At 35.8% G+C, this 17,408-nt stretch overlaps 4 protein-coding genes and 1 pseudogene across 9 annotated transcripts in view; 2 read left to right on the top strand and 3 right to left on the bottom strand.

Moving 5' to 3' along the window:
• LOC124441630 overlaps positions 1–3,384 on the top strand; it is a 33,842-nt pseudogene extending 30,458 nt beyond the window's left edge.
• Positions 1–11,963, top strand: part of LOC124443260 — a 33,066-nt gene extending 21,103 nt beyond the window's left edge. Inside the window, exons 1-6 of one of the 6 annotated variants that reach the window (XM_046993795.1) lie at positions 6,106–6,194; positions 6,280–6,821; positions 7,941–8,067; positions 10,590–10,668; positions 11,559–11,622; positions 11,805–11,963. In XM_046993795.1, the coding sequence (XP_046849751.1) occupies positions 6,704–6,821; positions 7,941–8,067; positions 10,590–10,668; positions 11,559–11,622; positions 11,805–11,842 (426 nt within the window). In that variant the 5' untranslated portion in view covers positions 6,106–6,194; positions 6,280–6,703 and the 3' untranslated portion in view covers positions 11,843–11,963. Of the gene's footprint in view, positions 1–6,105; positions 6,195–6,279; positions 6,822–7,940; positions 8,068–8,530; positions 8,568–10,193; positions 10,223–10,589; positions 10,669–11,558; positions 11,623–11,804 lie in introns of those variants that run through there. The other 5 variants (XM_046993797.1, XM_046993796.1, XR_006947562.1 and 2 more) reach the window with 5 other exon arrangements.
• Positions 1–17,408, bottom strand: part of LOC124443262 (UDP-GalNAc:beta-1,3-N-acetylgalactosaminyltransferase 2-like) — a 39,254-nt gene that overhangs the window by 14,070 nt on the left and 7,776 nt on the right. The gene's annotated exons all lie outside the window — the stretch shown is intronic.
• LOC124443248 (UDP-GalNAc:beta-1,3-N-acetylgalactosaminyltransferase 2-like) overlaps positions 3,116–17,408 on the bottom strand; it is a 29,475-nt gene continuing 15,182 nt past the window's right edge. Inside the window, exons 10-11 of the transcript XR_006947553.1 lie at positions 3,455–3,486; positions 3,116–3,274 (exon numbers count right to left, since the gene is read on the bottom strand). The gene's annotated coding sequence lies outside the window, so the exon portion shown is untranslated. The remainder of the gene's footprint in view (positions 3,275–3,454; positions 3,487–17,408) is intronic.
• Positions 12,566–15,384, bottom strand: LOC124443257. Its single transcript, XM_046993791.1, has 8 exons — positions 15,273–15,384; positions 14,999–15,058; positions 14,849–14,923; positions 14,598–14,675; positions 14,251–14,373; positions 13,997–14,138; positions 13,346–13,410; positions 12,566–12,870 (listed from the first exon to the last, which is right to left on the bottom strand). The coding sequence occupies exons 5-8, from the start codon at positions 14,251–14,253 to the stop codon at positions 12,607–12,609; spliced, it is 474 nt and encodes a 157-aa protein (XP_046849747.1). The 5' UTR covers positions 14,254–14,373; positions 14,598–14,675; positions 14,849–14,923; positions 14,999–15,058; positions 15,273–15,384; the 3' UTR covers positions 12,566–12,606.

The following is a 17,408-nucleotide window of genomic DNA, read 5'->3' on the forward strand; positions in this document are numbered from 1 at the left end:
CCAAGGTAAGTTCACTTCATATCTCCTTCATCCTCCAGATATTGTATATTCTTCAGAAACTCCTGATCCTGTGATTCGTTGGATTCTTTGATTCCCATTGATTCGATCTCCCAAAACCGTTTCAAGCATTCATGTAATTTGGGTTCTCTTGTCAAGCGGAAATTCCTTTGAAAAGAGTAATCTTCGATGATTAAATTAACGTTTGACAATTTCGAATTAGTTTCACCATCATTCATCTGTCCAGTGATAATCCAGCCAAATTCACTATTAATCGCAACAGGACCACCTTCACTTCTTATAATCTCGCCTGTCATGATATCAAAATAATAATCTGCTCCAATTAGAATGTCGATGTTGCTGTCCGTCTGTCGTCCAGAGAGGATATTGGTATCGAAAGCTGCAACTCCATCAGATGAGGATAATGATTGAGATCAATTGTCGTTGTTAATGGAGAGCAAATATTTGGGAAGCAAAGAGCTGTTATGATTCGATTTCCATTCTTTCCTTTCAGGGACAAATGAACCAAGTCGCATTTTGCTTTGTAAAATGTTGGTTGCCAAAGGTATTTAAATTAACAACTTTTCTGATGGGAACTAGTCCAAGCCGGGTTTTAATGAATTTGTGACATAAGTGCGCTGACTACCGCTGTCCAAAAGCACGCGAACAGGTATAGGAATGGAACCATTCCACCATTGGCGTATGTAATAGCTGTTTGCAGAAGAACTTGATTACGGGTTTTTGCCGTATTCGTCGTTAAGTAATTATCTCCATCAATCATAGTAGCTGTGCGAACGTTGTTTCCTTCCTTGGTTTCTGGTAGGTTGTTTCCAGTGGGGGAAAGTTTGGGATCATTTGCATTCTTTTGTTGAGGAGGCGTAAAACTTGGCTTAATCGCTTCACAAATCGATTGATGATGAGCCCCATGACAACGTCTACAATTCTTCTTTGACTCGCAATTTTTACTGAGATGCCCGATTCGCAGGCATACAAAACAACGATTGTCTCTCCTCAATATACTCTTGCGATCATTCACATCAGTTACTCTATCACACGATGCCGAAAAGTGTGGCTCTTTACAATAAACACATTGAATATGTTTACCTGAAGTATTTTGAGTCGAAAAGGCGTTCACCGTAGGTATTCTGGGTGTTTGGTGCTGACCTCCAGAATTTTTTCCATGCTGTGGCTGTGGACTTGATTGCACTCCTTCACTTATCTCCCGTGCCTCGATCTCAGTCTTGATTGTATCCAACAACTCATCAATTTTCCAAACGTCTCCCGACGATTTTCGGGCAATTTGTAGACGAATGTCACTAGGTAATTTAGTCATGATAATCGGGATAAGCATACTACCATATTGTTCAGAAGAAACGCCAAGACTCGATAATCCTCGTACATGAACGCTTACTTTATCGTATATGTATCTTACTTGGCTAGTTCTACCGTTGGCACAAGCTTGAATCTTTAAAATTTCATCCATGTGAGCTGCTATGGTTTGCTGGTTTTCCCGAAGCGATCGTTCAAGATTTTTACAGCAGAGTCGTAATTGGCATTAGTTAATGTTAGACCTTTAATGGCCCTCGCTGCGTTTCCCTCGAGAAGCGATTTCAGATAGTTGAATTTGTTTACCTTCGAAATGTTTGGATTACTGTGAATCGCAGAATCATACAGATCCCAAAACGAACTCCACTCCGTAACCTTGCCACCATATTTCGGAAGCTCCAGCTTAGGAAGCTTCGGCATATTTGACTTAAATTGAACCGTCGTCGTAGTGTTGTCACTCGTTACATTTCCTTCGTTTACAAGTTCGATCGTCGCTTGATTACTTGAACCTTCGATTAAACCATAGTTTTCCGTCGCATTTGCCAAATTTTCGTTAGAATTCTCGATACTTTCGTTTTGGCCAGGGTTTGACATGTTCGTCAAATTCGAGTTAGATATGGTATCGTTGACATTCGTATCAACGAGACTGTCATTCTTAGCGCATTTAATATACCTTTCGATTTTTCGTTTTATACTCATAACTCTATCAGAAATTTCGGCCGAGTCCTCGATTTCACCTTGTATTTCATTAACATCACACGTGTTCAATATTTCTTCGTCGAGTTCACTTAATATTTTTAGTTTCCTTTCGAGTTGTTGTGCGATGATTTCGCTACGTTCTACAAGGTCATCATGTGGTGGCTGTGATAACAATTCAACTGACTCTTTCTCGAGTTTTGTACACACTCCGCGATGTCCTCTTCTTCTAGCACGAAGCCTTTCCAATTTTTCCTTGTCTTCAGTCGACATTTTCGTAAGAAACGAATATGGGCGACTTTATTTCGTTAAAGCGGCCCCGCGTTGGGCGCCATGTCATGCACGTTGCATGATAAGATCGTTATTTTTTACAACGAAGTCGTCAAAAGAAAAACACTACATAATTCAACAACAACAACATCTCGAATCTCTTATTTTCAACAACAACTCCCCCTTTCTGTGATAATCCCAAAGTGTCAATCACGTGAAATGCACGCGCTACGTCACAACAAAACAAAATAAAAACAACTGTTCATCACAACATATACTATTTCCTTTATCGGTATGGTATTTAGCACTTTCTAGCATTTTGTAAATATTACTATTTAATTATTTTAGGCAATGAGAATGATGCAAGCGATTTTACTGATCTTCCTGAAAAAAATGGTCATAAAATTTTGGCGCCATCTGAAAGTGGTATTTGTTCTTGTGGTGCAGAGTGGGATAAACGTTCTATTCAAGATGAATGGTTGTACGTAGACTTGTGTTCAGTTGCGTACTTTTGTTCAATCCATGATGTGAAGGGTAAGTTCTGATTTGTTATAGGTTACGCTTCACTTCATAATTATTTGACTTAAATAAATTATTTAGTGTATTGTAGACCTTGCTCCTCTTGTGCTACGAAAAGCATTATGATGGCATTGAAAACAGGATTGTATGGTTTGGATCATATGCAATATCTCATGACGATCTAAAGATTACATTCGGCTTTTCATAACGGCTTTCGAGGTACTTTTAATGAAAATTTGCCGAAGCATTAGTAGCTACGTTTGTCCATTATTTAATTTTCTCGCACTATATCTTTTGAATGTTTTTCTTTTTATTCTTGTTCAGTTTACCTATGTACAAATATTATGTTGCATATGTACAAAGGCAAGTGTCTTCAGGTAGTTTGAATTTCCCAAAGGAAATAACTTACGCCAAGTTTCGTCTCGCTATCATTGCCATGATACGGTAAGCATCATTTCATTTTCAGCTGCAAAATATGAATATTCCATTGAGATAGTGATCGCTTGTTTTATTAAGTTATTGAATTTTCTCTTATTAAGGTTGCTTGATATTGATTTTGACAATGGGTTTTTGTGAATTATGTGGAAGAATTCCCAGAAGGTGGTGATGGATGGAACAACTCTTGGAATACAGAAAACTTTCTTACCAAATAATTTAAGAGAGTCTGATACTGGATTGCTAGATTGAAGATAAGTATTTTTGAAGTTTATCTGTAATATATAATATATACAGGTCTGCTAATTAGTAAATACGAGTGTTCATCTACGTATCAGAAAGCATTTTATGCATGATGGTGACTTCTCTCATTTTGTTTTTGTACACAGCTTATAGTTATAAAATAACAACCTGTTTTCTTAACAGGTTTGTTCTCATAACAAAGTACATAATCCCTTTTTCCGTGAAGCCCATGGATGCGTTCGTTCATGATGAAAGAGTCATATTGTATAATGAGGCTCTCGTTCATCACGAGAGTTATGAGAAAGTTACGTTGTAAAGGTAATAAGTAAAAACGTATAAACATGCTTAGAGTTTTTTTAAGTTATAGTTCAAAAAGGCAGAAGTTGTTTGAACCTTTGAAGTATCCTTGGACGTTCTAGTTTTTTTTATGAGAAGAATTCTTGTAAAGGAAAAGATAAATTTTGAAAACCAAAGAATCCCGTTTACGTCCATGCCTCCCGATACCCCGAGATAGTTGAGCACTAGAGCGTCGCATGTTAACTAAGGGAACCACATAATCCTTGTTTGTTTTCCATGAAACATATGTATGGTTTGCTCGTAATACATGAGAAACAGTAAATGGGAGAGTTAAATCAGAAAGATATAAACCGATAAAATTGGTATAAAACATGTTTAAGGTTGTCTTTATTTATAAGTGTCAGAAAAAGACAGGGTCATAAGAAGTTAATTGAAACATTGCTTGGTTTGTTTTATGAGAAGAAAACAAAAAGATAAAATTCGAAAGCAAAACCCCGTTTTCGGTCCATGCTTCCCGATACCTTCTTAAGCGCAAGGCACTAGAACGCCGCATGTTAACGTTTCGGTAGGAGATTTCGGCCCCTCCACGCTATCCTACTTGGGAGATGTAATTGAAGAGCTTTCACAAACCTGTAAGATGGTCTCCAGGTTAACAAAACAATCATCGTCAGTTTTCATTACAAAGGAAAAACTTAAAGTCGCCGAGAGCCTATTTAAAAGAAAAGCCGACATGAAGCAAGATCAATATGACATATGACGACTGATGTCGTAGGTAAGGAGATACTGGCGAGATGAATTATACACTAATGCAAGTTATTTGGGCAAAAATAATGTTTAAAGTTGATTTGAGACTGTCCACTTATCGCCAGAAATTTCACAGTGGCATGAAAAATATAAAAGTCTCAGACACTCTCTTACCACGAGAAAAACTGAAGCAACTGGGATGGAAGATTTCTGTAAACATCGACATTTGAAACAAAAGAATATCAGAAATAGTTCTGCTTTCTTTAAGTAAACGTTCATTCTCATCGTCTTTCAATCTCTGCCACTCCGACATTCGAGTTTCTTCTTCCTCTTTTGTCACGACTCTCTTCCCGGAGAATCTACGGAGGATTGCAAGTTGCTACAGACTTTAAAGAAATTTATTCATAAAGCATTGTACCATCTTTTCTTTTAATATTTGGTGAGGGAATATTAGTGTTTGGCACTAGGCTTTAAACTTCATATGAGTCTGCACAGTCCATTTGACAAATTTTTCAATTTCATAGTCATGGTAACGACAAGCTGGATCTATTTTCATCGCTTTCTGAGTGATTAAATCGTTTGGTCACATAAATGTACGCAAAATCATCTGAGCATGCGCAGTACGCTTGGAAATGCGCAGTACAAGCAAAGTCTATTTGACCAATTGTCTGAGTAAACGATCATGGAAATGACCAACTGCATTTATTAGAATCAATTAGGGAGTAGATAACTTGCTTACTAACAAATTATTAAAGATATCAACTGAGCATGCGCAGTTCACTTGACAGTTTTTGACTTCATAGTTATGGCAACGACCAGCTGCATCTACAAGCACCGAATTTGAAGTAAATAGCATGCTTAGTAACAATTAAATGGATAAATCATCTGCGCATGCGCAGGTGCATGCGCAGTACATTGACCAATTGTTTATAGTCATGGCAACGACTAACTATATGTACTTGCACTATATTTGTGGCAATTAGCTCACTTAGTCGCAAATTATCAAAGAAATCATCTGGGCATGCGCAGTAGTGACTTTAATAATACCGCAACTTTCGTAAGCCTCTGAATTTTTGTATATATATATAAAGCCAATATTAGGTATAGTAGATGTCAACTAGCAGTGGAAGCTGGGTGCGATATGTATGCAGTGGCTTAGGAGTCCAGACGTTTCGGGTCGCGACCGCACTCTCCTGCGTACCCCGAGCAAAGCCTATCGCAGGTGATCTCGGGTCTGATGGGCGGAAGCTTGCTATTGCATCTCCCAAGTAGGATAGCGTGGAGGGGCCGAAATCTCCTACCGAAACGTTAACATGCGGCGTTCTAGTGCCTCGGCTTAAGCAGGTATCGGGAAGCATGGACCGAAAACGGGGTTTTTTGCTTTTGAATTTAATCTTTTTTTTGTATAAAAAGAAACTAGAACATTCAAGGATATTGCAAAAGTTAAAAAAAATTCCGCCTTAATGACTTATAATTTAAACCAACTGTAAATATGTTTATACGCTTTTTACATGTTAACTTTTGAACTTGCAAGGAGCAGTCAAGCGTCTCACTGTGATAAACCTACGAAGTATTCTTTCTCTCATTTTCTTGTTTAGAAAAGTTATCAACTAAGTGGTCGAACTCTTCGTAAACTACCATTCCTTGCACATGCGCTGTACTCAAAAGTAAGTAATACGAATTAAAGCCTTCACCCGTGTTCTTTTGTTGTACATGCATGTACTTATATTGTCCCTCAAACCTACGTAATAGGCGCAAACGATAACCTTAGAAGAGTTTTTGAATAATCTTTCAATGGTTGTCGACAAGCAGTTCAAAGAAAAAGAGAATCTTTGCTCAGTTGGTGAAGAAAAAAGCGTGCAAACGTGATCTTTTTAGCGATTGTATACTTTTTATACATTCATAGTAATATTTTGGATATGTTTTGTTGAAGATTAAGATTTTGTATTGCTCAATTTAAGTTCAATAAGTAACATAGATCACAAAGTTTGCTAATTTATATTGATGCTTTAAGACTCCTTACATGACGTTTCCGCAACACACCCGAGGTCAAAGTTCGTATATATTAAAATGCAACAATGTGTATAGTTCGTTATTGAGGATAATGTATAGATTATTTTACATAGGGAAAGATATTTATACGCTATAGTTAATTGTAACTGTTTAATTTCAACTTATGTTTACATTAAATGACATCCTTAAGCCAACTTTACTAATATTGATCGCTATTTTCGTGTTATACATCTATAATCATCTTGTTGTTAAAGATTTGAAGCTTTGCTGCGATAATACAGGTTTGTACAGCTATCTCATCTTTGTTTGTTGCCTGCCTGATAGCATGTCGACTCCCAGATTTTTATCGTGATTTATATGACATTATAGATTGTCGTACGTCTATCTAATATCTTGAGTATAAACGATATGTTTTGAAAGATGAGTTTACATATACTCTAGCGTAGTGTCTTCATCAGGAGTGATCTGATGTTGAAACTTGAGTCTTTATATACTCCAGTCAAGTGTCTTCATCAGGAGTGATCTGATGTTGAAACTTGAGTCCTTATATACTCCAGTCTAGTGTCTTCATCAGGAGTGATCTGATGTTGAATCTTGAGTCCTTATATACTCCAGTCTTATGTTTTCATCAGGAGTGATCTGATGTTGAATCTTGAGTCCTTATATACTCCAGTCTTATGTTTTCATCAGGAGTGATCTGATGTTGAATCTTGAGTCCTTATATACTCCAGTCTAGTGTCTTCATCAGGAGTGATCTGATGTTGAAACTTTAGTCCTTATATACTCCAGTCTAGTGTCTTCATCAGGAGTGATCTGATGTTGAAACTTGAGTCCTTATATACTCCAGTCTTATGTTTTCATCAGGAGTGATCTGATGTTGAATCTTGAGTCCTTATATACTCCAGTCTAGTGTCTTCATCAGGAGTGATCTGATGTTGAATCTTGAGTCCTTATATACTCCAGTCTTATGTTTTCATCAGGAGTGATCTGATGTTGAATCTTGAGTCCTTATATACTCCAGTCTAGTGTCTTCATCAGGAGTGATCTGATGTTGAATCTTGAGTCCTTATATACTCCAGTCTAGTGTCTTCATCAGGAGTGATCTGATGTTGAATCTTGAGTCCTTATATACTCCAGTCTTATGTTTCATCAGGAGTGATCTGATGTTGAATCTTGAGTCTTATATACTCCAGTCTAGTGTCTTCATCAGGAGTGATCTGATGTTGAATCTTGAGTCCTTATATACTCCAGTCTTATGTTTTCATCAAGAGTGATCTTTTATTGAAACTTTCGCTAGTGTTATTTAACCATGTTATCTAAAAACTTTATCCTACATAGTCCATTTTGTATTTGTGTTTCCACTTGTTTTCTTTAATGTTTTAAAATAATGTTCTTGACAGCAGAGAATTATTCTCATTATGATTTGGTCGTTGGAATACTTTCATCGCGCGGCAACTTTGATTTGAGGCAAAGTTTACGTGAATCATGGGTTGGCTATGCAAGACGACATTCATCTCTAAATAAAAGGTAAGCACAGGGAAAACACTGAATTTTCTTGAGGGTAGCTGTAGTGTGTTTTGTATTCAATTAGAGCTACTTAGCGTGTGAAACGTTACAGCAAACACAATATTTGTGAAGGTAAAGTGTAGAACAGTGTTTCAAATTGGCCTGTCGCGTTTACAACGAATTTCTTTAATACCAGAGAACGTTTACAACGTATTTCTTCAATACCAGAGAACGTTTACAAAGTATTTCTTCAATACCAGAGAACGTTTACAACGTATTTCTTCAATACCAGAGAACGTTTACAAAGTATTTCTTCAATACCAGAGAACGTTTACAACGTATTTCTTCAATACCAGAGAACGTTTACAACGTATGTCTTCAATATCAGAGAACGTTTACAACGTATTTTTTCAATACCAGAGAACGTTTACAAAGTATGTCTTCAATACCAGAGAACGTTTACAACGTATTTCTTCTATACCAGGGAACGTTTACAAAGTATGTCTTCAATACCAGAGAACGTTTACAACGTATGTCTTCATGATATGATAGTTATTATCTCATATCATGAAGATATTATGATTATTTTTATACATTCATATTACTATGAATGTATAAAAAGTATACAATCGCTAAAAAGATCACGTTTGCACGCTTTTTTCTTCACCAACTGAGCAAAGATTCTCTTTTTCTTTGAACTGCTTGTCGACAACCATTGAAAGATTATTCAAAAACTCTTCTAAGGTTATCGTTTGCGCCTATTACGTAGGTTTGAGGGACAATATAAGTACATGCATGTACAACAAAAAGAACACGGGTGAAGGCTTTAATTCGTATTACTTACTTTTGAGTACAGCGCATGTGCAAGGAATGGTAGTTTACGAAGAGTTCGACCACTTAGTTGATAACTTTTTCTAAACAAGAAAATGAGAGAAAGAATACTTCGTAGGTTTATCACAGTGAGACGCTTGACTGCTCCTTGCAAGTTCAAAAGTTAACATGTAAAAGCGTATAAACATATTTACAGTTGGTTTAAATTATAAGTCATTAAGGCGGAATTTTTTAACTTTTGCAATATCCTTGAATGTTCTAGTTTCTTTTATACAAAAAAGATTAAATTCAAAAGCAAAACCCCGTTTTCGGTCCATGCTTCCCGATACCTGCTTAAGCCGAGGCACTAGAACGCCGCATGTTAACGTTTCGGTAGGAGATTTCGGCCCCTCCACGCTATCCTACTTGGGAGATGCAATAGCAAGCTTCCGCCCATCAGACCCCGAGATCACCTGCGATAGGCTTTGCTCGGGGTACGCAGGGAGAGTGCGGTCGCGACCCGAAACGTCTGGACCCTAAGCCACTGCATACATATCGCACCCAGCTTCCACTGCTAGTTGACATCTACTATACCTAATATTGGCTTTATATATATATACAAAAATTCAGAGGCTTACGAAAGTTGCGGTATTATTAAAGTCACTACTGCGCATGCCCAGATGATTTCTTTGATAATTTGCGACTAAGTGAGCTAATTGCCACAAATATAGTGCAAGTACATATAGTTAGTCGTTGCCATGACTATAAACAATTGGTCGAATGTACTGCGCATGCACCTGCGCATGCGCAGATGATTTATCCATTTAATTGTTACTAAGCATGCTATTTACTTCAAATTCGGTGCTTGTAGATGCAGCTGGTCGTTGCCATAACTATGAAGTCAAAAACTGTCAAGTGAACTGCGCATGCTCAGTTGATATCTTTAATAATTTGTTAGTAAGCAAGTTATCTACTCCCTAATTGATTCTAATAAATGCAGTTGGTCATTTCCATGATCGTTTACTCAGACAATTGGTCAAATAGACTTTGCTTGTACTGCGCATTTCCAAGCGTACTGCGCATGCTCAGATGATTTTGCGTACATTTATGTGACCAAACGATTTAATCACTCAGAAAGCGATGAAAATAGATCCAGCTTGTCGTTACCATGACTATGAAATTGAAAAATTTGTCAAATGGACTGTGCAGACTCATATGAAGTTTAAAGCCTAGTGCCAAACACTAATATTCCCTCACCAAATATTAAAAGAAAAGATGGTACAATGCTTTATGAATAAATTTCTTTAAAGTCTGTAGCAACTTGCAATCCTCCGTAGATTCTCCGGGGAAGAGAGTCGTGACAAAAGAGGAAGAAGAAACTCGAATGTCGGAGTGGCAGAGATTGAAAGACGATGAGAATGAACGTTTACTTAAAGAAAGCAGAACTATTTCTGATATTCTTTTTGTTTCAAATGTCGATGTTTACAGAAATCTTCCATCCCAGTTGCTTCAGTTTTTCTCGTGGTAAGAGAGTGTCTGAGACTTTTATATTTTTCATGCCACTGTGAAATTTCTGGCGATAAGTGGACAGTCTCAAATCAACTTTAAACATTATTTTTGCCCAAATAACTTGCATTAGTGTATAATTCATCTCGCCAGTATCTCCTTACCTACGACATCAGTCGTCATATGTCATATTGATCTTGCTTCATGTCGGCTTTTCTTTTAAATAGGCTCTCGGCGACTTTAAGTTTTTCCTTTGTAATGAAAACTGACGATGATTGTTTTGTTAACCTGGAGACCATCTTACAGGTTTGTGAAAGCTCTTCAATTACATCTCCCAAGTAGGATAGCGTGGAGGGGCCGAAATCTCCTACCGAAACGTTAACATGCGGCGTTCTAGTGCCTTGCGCTTAAGAAGGTATCGGGAAGCATGGACCGAAAACGGGTTTTGCTTTCGAATTTTATCTTTTTGTTTTCTTCTCATAAAACAAACCAAGCAATGTTTCAATTAACTTCTTATGACCCTGTCTTTTTCTGACACTTATAAATAAAGACAACCTTAAACATGTTTTATACCAATTTTATCGGTTTATATCTTTCTGATTTAACTCTCCCATTTACTGTTTCTCATGTATTACGAGCAAACCATACATATGTTTCATGGAAAACAAACAAGGATTATGTGGTTCCCTTAGTTAACATGCGACGCTCTAGTGCTCAACTATCTCGGGGTATCGGGAGGCATGGACGTAAACGGGATTCTTTGGTTTTCAAAATTTATCTTTTCTTTACAAGAATTCTTCTCATAAAAAACTAGAACGTCCAAGGATACTTCAAAGGTTCAAACAACTTCTGCCTTTTGAACTATAACTTAAAAACTCTAAGCATGTTTATACGTTTTTACTTATTACCTTTACAACGTAACTTTCTCATAACTCTCGTGATGAACGAGAGCCTCATTATACAATATGACTCTTTCATCATGAACGAACGCATCCATGGGCTTCACGGAAAAAAGGGATTATGTACTTTGTTATGAGAACAAACCTGTTAAGAAAACAGGTTGTTATTTTTATAACTATAAGCTGTGTACAAAAACAAAATGAGAGAAGTCACCATCATGCATAAAATGCTTTCTGATACGTAGATGAACACTCGTATTTACTAATTAGCAGACCTGTATATATTATATATTACAGATAAACTTCAAAAATACTTATCTTCAATCTAGCAATCCAGTATCAGACTCTCTTAAATTATTTGGTAAGAAAGTTTTCTGTATTCCAAGAGTTGTTCCATCCATCACCACCTTCTGGGAATTCTTCCACATAATTCACAAAAAAACCCATTGTCAAAATCAATATCAAGCAACCTTAATAAGAGAAAATTCAATAACTTAATAAAACAAGCGATCACTATCTCAATGGAATATTCATATTTTGCAGCTGAAAATGAAATGATGCTTACCGTATCATGGCAATGATAGCGAGACGAAACTTGGCGTAAGTTATTTCCTTTGGGAAATTCAAACTACCCGAAGACACTTGCCTTTGTACATATGCAACATAATATTTGTACATAGGTAAACTGAACAAGAATAAAAAGAAAAACATTCAAAAGATATAGTGCGAGAAAATTAAATAATGGACAAACGTAGCTACTAATGCTTCGGCAAATTTTCATTAAAAGTACCTCGAAAAGCCGTTATGAAAAGCCGAATGTAATCTTTAGATCGGCATGAGATATTGCATATGATCCAAACCATACAATCCTGTTTTCAATGCCATCATAATGCTTTTCGTAGCACAAGAGGAGCAAGGTCTACAATACACTAAATAATTTATTTAAGTCAAATAATTATGAAGTGAAGCGTAACCTATAACAAATCAGAACTTACCCTTCACATCATGGATTGAACAAAAGTACGCAACTGAACACAAGTCTACGTACAACCATTCATCTTGAATAGAACGTTTATCCCACTCTGCACCACAAGAACAAATACCACTTTCAGATGGCGCCAAAATTTTATGACCATTTTTTTCAGGAAGATCAGTAAAATCGCTTGCATCATTCTCATTGCCTAAAATAATTAAATAGTAATATTTACAAAATGCTAGAAAGTGCTAAATACCATACCGATAAAGGAAATAGTATATGTAAAGCTAAAAGGATGTTCACCATTGCAGATTATCTTGCATACTTGTTTCAAATAAAGAAACCTTTTCTTTGCTAAGTGTAGCCAATTCAAAATAGTCTCGCATCTGGTGTAATTCCAAAGGAAAACTTAAAAAGTGCCAATGGAGAATCCATTTCATCCTCGTCAACGATTTGCATGGCTTTTGCAAGGGTTGTCACATGAATGCAATGATATGACGAATAGCTGCAACATTTTAACTCGGGCTGGGGCGGCATTACTTTTGAATACACTAAAGTACAAACCCCCCATGGACTATTCACTGGTTTTACAGCAATCCACTGAACCTCCCTGCACACTGCACTAAACAAGTCCTAAAATATGTAAAATCATTTATCTTTAAGGTTGTATTATGTGTGTGTATGTATGTGTGTGTATGTATGTGTGTGTATGTATGTGTGTGTATGTATGTGTGTGTATGTGTATGCAGATTAATAATTATGATTAATTATGACTTCACAAAATCCTTAGAAAGTGCTTAATATATATATATCAGGCACGTAAAGCAAATGGTGAATATGACTTTACTATTTTTGTCATACATTTAGTTTATACTACTTAATGTATGTACTGTAAGTATGTGGCTATGTATGTATGTGAGTATGAATGTGTATACCTCAATAGTCATAAATAAATTCAATTTGCCCTGTTGGTTATCACCCTAATAGCTTTATAGAAGCTCCTGAACTTAGGCACAGGATGTATGGTAACAAATTGTGGGGTATTAGAAGGTTGAGAAACAATACGTGTATTTGTACAAAAAAGTTATTTTCACATAACAAAATATACTTCTTCAGGTTGCATCTCATGGTAGGAATGATCACTGAAAACAGACTGCATCATGGATGTGGATTCTGCATTCATAAAAGAAATTCCATGAGATAAATATATTGTGTAAATAATCATTCACAAGTTTTAACAATATTTTTGCTTGTAAAGCTGTGGGTTAACATCCACATGTAATAAGAACAATGTCGAACAAGGGTCTTGTAAAACACAGAAGGATGACTTCACAAGGGTTTGAAATGTACAATAAACTGATATTTAAGGATGAAGACATTTTCTCCCATACCACATGAAGAACTTTACATTGAAAAATAAGCCAAATACAAATTTGAGACATTCACTACATGCAATGTCAGATTAATATGTAACAAGTTCTCACATCTTTGACAAGGGTCTTGAAACAAATAGTATGTAAGTGTAAGTCAAAATTTGGTGAAGCTGTTCAGACACCTTATATCCTGAAAGAGTAACACACAACACTTACTTTTTCAATAAAATCTTTGGCTTCAATACCAAACTTTCTATCATACACAACCAGATATTTTTCCATTGCTAATATGTGTATGCAACTCGGATATGGTATATCTGACAAGTACAAAAATGTTGTTTGGCCTGTTTTAATCATTTCATTGCAGTAACATCTATTTTACATACCTTTTTGAGGATCTAATTGTATATTATTAGGTAGGGCATCAACAAATTGCTTTCTATTTGCATCACATGAGCAGCACAATATCCAACCATAGCCATCAAGCAATAGGTGGGGATATCGATGTACAAATACAAATGAATTATGCTGAAGAAAAAAATACATGCAGATTATAGCACCAAAAAAAGCGTATTGAGTAATATCATTTAGTTGGGTATATACCCAACATTGAAATTATGGAAATAAAATTTGACATCACCATAATTGTTCTTTTGTTTGCATTATAATCATGAACAACAAAGGATTGCTGACATGATACATTTGATGCAAAGTCAAACTGTAACAATAGCCCAGTATAGTGGCCAGTGGGTGACAAATGACTCTGAAAGAGCAAGTACACAGTAATTATTAATGTTCACTGTTTCAAAAATATCTATTGTAATATATTTTATGTTTGTTGAGCACATTTCTACCAGATGTTAATAAAGTTTTGCTAGACAGTGTTTCATGCATAAGCAATCAACAAGCATATTGTCAATTTATAACACATTAAAAACATGACTAGTGGTAAACAGTATAAAGTATAACTGTATATGTGAGAACTACTTGACTATGTTGACATGGTTGTTTGGGTTCCTCTGTAATAATAGAGATAGATTGCTTGGTAAAGATATCTTCAGAGTCCTACAAATAAAGACCATTATTTAATTTAAAATGTGTACAGACTTTTAATAAGTGTTTAAATAATGCATGCCTTCTTTAAATTACTTCAAAATTTTTTAGTTATTTCTAGTGAAAGCAGTCCTACATATAACCACTTCCAATGACTTTTCATGAGAAACAATATCAATATGTACATTAAAAACTTGTGTTTTGGTGGTTAACTCTTGGTGCTTGTCATAATTTTCAGCAATATCTTCACTTTGTTCATTCTACATATAAATTAAAAACCCATAAACATAGCGTATTTTTATATCTACATAGTTTTACAATATATGTAAACTTACCAAATCCCCAAATTCATTTTCTTGTTCAAAAAATTGAGATTCATATGACACACTGCTATTCTATTAACATATATGACATTGTGATTAAAGGATGTAGAGAATCCAGACTTGAAATTGGAAAATGTGCTCCGAATAAGTGTTTTTCCTTACACCACATTGTGGGCATAAATAAATTTGTACACATACTTTTGTTAATATAACTGTGGTAATAAAATAAATTAATATGAAATTGTGCAACCAGAAACAATAAAAAGAACACTTTAAAAATTCCTACCGCATCATCTTTTTGTGTGTTTCCTTTCCTCTCCGCGTTATTGTAATTTGACGGGAAATGGTTTTTATTCACTCTTACATCTTCTGCCTTTATAATTAGTCGATCTGTATTTCTAAACTAATATTTACAAATGCCCCAAGAGAATCTTTTTATTTTATTGGCTCTCTTCTACAAATACAATACCATGTCCGACTATTTGATTGCACGAATTTTGTAATTTGATCACGTTTTTTTTGACACGTGTGTTTACGATGGGAAAGATGGATTGCTTAAATGTACCTAGTTGTTTAGACTACTTGAATCCATAGTTATCCTGTAATGTATACTCTTGTGAAACACCAATGAGCATACGTAGTGTGTCTTCTATAACCTCTATTCTTGTTCTCCACTTCATCATCTATCCATATTTGTTCTTTTTTTAGTTCTCAGCTCAACACAACCCTTGTCTGAAGTTCCTAAAACCTTCATCTACCCAAGAAAGATCTCTGGTGGTAACATGTTAGGTATGGCTAGTGGTTGGTCATCGTCATTGAGCCTTGTGACACCAGTTCAGTATACGTTAATTGTCCTGAAGACGTTGAGGAGGTTGCTAGTAAAGCGTCACCTAAACCAGAAGTTAGTTTTCATGGTATGCTAACGGATTACGCAAACGTTGTTTGAAAGAAGTTCACATCAAATGGTTATGGTCTCGTTCCATCGTCTTCTGAGAAGGTTTCATGTTCATCCTGTATCTTTCACCAAAGTTACAAATATTGAGTTTTTATGCTTTTGAAATTGTCGTTTTATGACTATTATTTTAGAGCATAGATATTGAAGAATCTTGTGGTAGTACAGGTATTTTCAACATTTTTTTGTTGAAAAATTCTCTAGTTTCAATTCTTCGAAATTTCTCATCTTAATTTTCATCTTTACTTTAGAATCCTTTCGATACGAGAAATCGTCGGATTTGAGGTACTTTATACGATATATTGAATTTAAGTTTTATAGCGTTAATAACTCTCATCTGTCCATCGTAACTTTGCTATGATTCTATGGATAAATTATGTTTTTGTATATAACAGATTATTGATGATCCTACTTCACCTGAAGGTGTTCAGCAAGAACGACGTATGAAGTTACTGTCGTTAATTAACAATATAGCCCTTGATAAAGGGTTGGATGGTCAAAATTATAAATGTCATGGTTGTTCCAGACCAATTGGAATGAGTATGATCAATGAATTCTCGACTTGTTATTTGCTAATAACTCAAATATATTTTTATTTTCAAATTTCTTAGCTTAATAAATGTTATCTTTGTAGAAACTATTATAACAAAGTACATAATCCCTTTTTTCCGTGAAGCCCATGGATGCGTTCGTTCATGATGAAAGAGTCATATTGTATAATGAGGCTCTCGTTCATCACGAGAGAGTTATGAGAAAGTTACGTTGTAAAAGGTAATAAATAAAAAACGTATAAACATGCTTAGAATTTTTAAGTTATAGTTCAAAAGGCAGAAGTTGTTTGAACCTTTGAAATATCCTTGGACGTTCTAGTTTTTTATGAGAAGAATTCTTGTAAAGAAAAGATAAATTTTGAAAACCAAAGAATCCCGTTTTCGGTCCATGCCTCCCGATACCCCGAGATAGTTGAGCACTAGAGCGTCGCATGTTAACTAAGGGAACCACATAATCCTTGTTTGTTTTCCATGAAACATATGTATGGTTTGCTCGTAATACATGAGAAACAGTAAATGGGAGAGTTAAATCAGAAAGATATAAACCGATAAAATTGGTATAAAACATGTTTAAGGTTGTCTTTATTTATAAGTGTCAGAAAAAGACAGGGTCATAAGAAGTTAATTGAAACATTGCTTGGTTTGTTTTATGAGAAGAAAACAAAAAGATAAAATTCGAAAGCAAAAAACCCCGTTTTCGGTGCATGCTTCCCGATACCTTCTTAAGCGCAAGGCACTAGAACGCCGCATGTTAACGTTTCGGTAGGATATTTCGGCCCCTCCACGCTATCCTACTTGGGAGATGCCAATAGCAAGCTTCCGCCCGTCAGACCCTGAGATCACCTGCGATAGGCTTTGCTCAGGTACGCAGGGAGAGTGCGGTCGCCACCGAAGTGTGGGCCCCTAAGGCACTGCATAC

The sequence above is a fragment of the Xenia sp. Carnegie-2017 genome, unplaced genomic scaffold (assembly GCF_021976095.1).
Source record: "Xenia sp. Carnegie-2017 unplaced genomic scaffold, XeniaSp_v1 HiC_scaffold_20, whole genome shotgun sequence".
Lineage (NCBI taxonomy): Eukaryota > Metazoa > Cnidaria > Anthozoa > Malacalcyonacea > Xeniidae > Xenia > Xenia sp. Carnegie-2017.